This window comes from Apis dorsata, unplaced genomic scaffold, assembly GCF_000469605.1.
Source record: "Apis dorsata unplaced genomic scaffold, Apis dorsata 1.3 scaffold_70, whole genome shotgun sequence".
In the NCBI taxonomy this organism is placed as follows: Eukaryota; Metazoa; Arthropoda; class Insecta; order Hymenoptera; family Apidae; genus Apis; species Apis dorsata.
The window spans coordinates 349039-352018 of NW_006263368.1; the positions used below are offsets into that span (position 1 = coordinate 349039).

General features: G+C 23.5%; 3 protein-coding genes across 3 annotated transcripts in view; all 3 read right to left on the minus strand.

Annotated features, from left to right (window-relative positions):
* Positions 1 to 2980, minus strand: part of LOC102673139 (mannosyl-oligosaccharide 1,2-alpha-mannosidase IA-like) — a 151544-nt gene that overhangs the window by 32456 nt on the left and 116108 nt on the right. The gene's annotated exons all lie outside the window — the stretch shown is intronic.
* The window catches only part of LOC116184864, a 5208-nt gene that overhangs the window by 450 nt on the left and 1778 nt on the right, over positions 1 to 2980 (minus strand). The window contains exons 2-3 of the mRNA XM_031515453.1: positions 932 to 1042; positions 735 to 825 (exon numbers count right to left, since the gene is read on the minus strand). Of these exons, the coding sequence (XP_031371313.1) occupies positions 735 to 825; positions 932 to 1008 (168 nt within the window). The 5' untranslated portion in view covers positions 1009 to 1042. The remainder of the gene's footprint in view (positions 1 to 734; positions 826 to 931; positions 1043 to 2980) is intronic.
* On the minus strand, positions 1101 to 2551 carry LOC116186884. Its single transcript, XM_031515455.1, has 4 exons — positions 2275 to 2551; positions 1872 to 1991; positions 1678 to 1795; positions 1101 to 1363 (listed from the first exon to the last, which is right to left on the minus strand). Exons 1-4 carry the CDS (start codon positions 2413 to 2415, stop codon positions 1101 to 1103), a joined length of 642 nt encoding a protein of 213 aa, XP_031371315.1. The 5' UTR covers positions 2416 to 2551.

The following is a 2980-nucleotide window of genomic DNA, read 5'->3' on the forward strand; positions in this document are numbered from 1 at the left end:
ATTTCATATTTTCAGTATCAATCTGGAAAATGCAATTCTAGTATAATATATAAGGGATATGATATATTATATTATATTATATTAAATGATATCCTTATATAAAAATGATAGATTATTGTACACTTCAACTTTAATAATTTCATATAAAAAGCAAAAAAAAAAAATCAAAAATTTAATCGAAAGGATCATCAAAGTTCATTTAAAAAATAGACAAAACTATATCATTTAAATCATTTTGATTTTTCTTGATATCTCAATCGATTGTCGAAATATAAGTTAAAATATCCGTTGCATTTCACTTAGCGTTTCATAAAGATTATGAATACGTTCGCGATCACATAATATATTTTTTTCCAAGAATCGCGTATTATGTTTTTCAGAATAGCATCTGTTATTTGTCAAAAATTTGAAATAGTGAGATAAAGAAGGAGAAATCCGAACAAGAGACAAAAAAATAAATAGTAAACGATACTTTTACAAACTGAAAGCTATATCAGGATATATTATTAACAAGTGTTTTGAATTACAAGTTTCCGCGGTTTTAATGATCTTCTATTCTATTGAGAATTATTCAACAATTCGCAATTATAACGATTTAAATTTTTCATAATTTTAATAAAATTTACCTGAATTTCAAATTAAATTCCGTTTACAGTGGTATATTGAAGATTCTGAACATGTAAGAAATTCTGTGATTCAAATAAAATGAATAAATCTTCATTAAAAATACTTACGCGATAAAGATTTATAGAGAATGAGAATATGCATACAACAATTGCCACCAGATATTGTGTCGCTGCATTATTTGAGGCTATATTGATATGCCTTCCAAGTACGATAATATAAGATACATGAAAAATCAATATTATTTAAAAAATTATTATTATTAATATTATTTACCATAATAATTTAATTTTTTTAATTTACCAACTCGAGAGCATGGCAATGAATGTCCACTATTCGATGTATGTCTGTAAGTTTCAAGTCTATCTTAGGCAGATTGGGCATACTCAGATCCTCAATTATCTTTCGTATTCGATAACTAAAAAAAATTCAGAATATTAACATGGATAAAAATAAATGCAACATAATGAAATAACTTACCTGGCGATATTAAATCGTCTGCATATATAGTAACTCAAAATATTACAAAACGATTCTGTACCCGTTATAGATAATAATCCGAATAATAGATTTAACATGAAATTTAAGCTTAAAAAGATTTTAATATATGCGTTTTGATCGCCGAAAATAAATGAAACATTGAAATGAGCGCGAGATTCGTTTAAAGGCATTATTAGATCCAGTATTACAGGATTTACTAGGAATATGATAGTCGCTACAATAAAAGCGAAAGTCACGCCTAAAATTTGAAAGTGTTATTTAATATTTTAGAGACACATACAAATAATGTCGTATTTTTTAAATTATTTCTATTTTGAGAAAAAAAACTGTAACATTTTCAGAAAAATGTTATATAATAAAAAGCAAGACAGTAATTATAAAAATTAATTAATATATTGAAAATTGTAAAATGTTGTAGAATATTTCTTAATATTTTTATTTCATGTTACTTTTTTATAATAGATATATAATTATATTTAAGTAGACAACATCACAATGACAATGAAAGTTATTTATATTTTACCGATTAACGTGCATAAAGTGATTACTTACAACAAAAAATATGGATGATATGACTAGAAATATCGAGATATTTCGTTTGTATTTGTATTTCTATCGTGTCTTGTAACAGATGTTCTTCTGTACGTATGTAATCGAATAAATGTTGTAGCTGTACAAAAATAGAAACGTACACATATATAAATATTCAATAATTTATATAATTTTATTTTTTGAATTTCACTTACGTATGGAAAAATTGTAATATAATAAATATATCGTAAAAAAAATAGCAGTAAAGGAAAAATTGCAGACAACGTAACAACATAATTTCGTAATGTAATTTCAGAGTTTAGAAGCACGATAATCTAAAACATTTAATTTATTATATTTAAATTAGGATTAAACATCGAAGAAAAGAATATTTTTATAATCTTTAAATATTAAAGAAAATAATTTTTTTAATATATTTATTAATTTCTTTGACTATTTAAATAAAATAATTTTCGTAATATTATTATAGAAAATAAAATATTTTAAATTTATCTATAATATTCTAATATTAATAAAATTAGCAATTTTTGGATCAATATGTTGAAAAAAACGTATAAAATTATTATTGATAAGAAATAATAATAAAATTTCTATTACCTGAAATATTATACCGATAAGAAAATACAGTAAGAAACATGTTCTTTGAATCCATACAAAGATTGATTTATCGTATGGCCACAATCCTACAATTTTTAATATTATACGATAGATACGATATTGTTTGTCGAAAACATCCATGTTCCTGGTTAGATATCGACTGCAGTGTAGAATTCGAAAGATAATTTGACTGCATCTTGGCTTAATGTATTATTTACACCATTATTTTTCCGTCTTGTATTTTCATAATATAGGCTGTCTATAGTAACAGATTATATAATGTCCAATAATTACGATAAATTGCAATCGATTTTCGCTCTTTACTAAATGATTCTCCATAAAAGATAAATATTCATTCATATATTTTCTTTTCTTATTTCTTATTTATCGATTTTTCGATTTGAAAGCAGAGAATAGAAAAATTGTCAGTAATCTTACAATTGTCAGTTGTTCACGACGCTATTTCTTTGTAATGCTAAAATGTTAAAATATTAAAAGAATTATATAATTAATAGAAATAATTAAGAAAAGTAGAAACGTGTTGAGTGAAACACAGTGAGACAATGTTATCGTGTAAATAGTTTGAAGTAAAAGTATCGTAAAAATTTGTCTACACATATTTTTGCAATAATAAATATTTTCTATTTTAATTCTAGTAACTAGAAAACCAAAAAATTTGATATGAACTATAACATCATTTTTTACT

Bases quoted from the DNA above. Each gene is read 5' to 3' on its own strand.
- LOC116186884 (XM_031515455.1), bottom strand. From the start codon at position 2,415: ATGGATGTTTTCGACAAACAATATCGTATCTATCGTATAATATTAAAA. The intron at 1,992-2,274 runs GTAATAGAAATT...TAAATGTTTTAG, and splicing joins TTATCGGTATAATATTTCAG to ATTATCGTGCTTCTAAACTC. The intron at 1,364-1,677 runs GTAAGTAATCAC...TTCAAATTTTAG, and splicing joins TATCATCCATATTTTTTGTT to GCGTGACTTTCGCTTTTATT.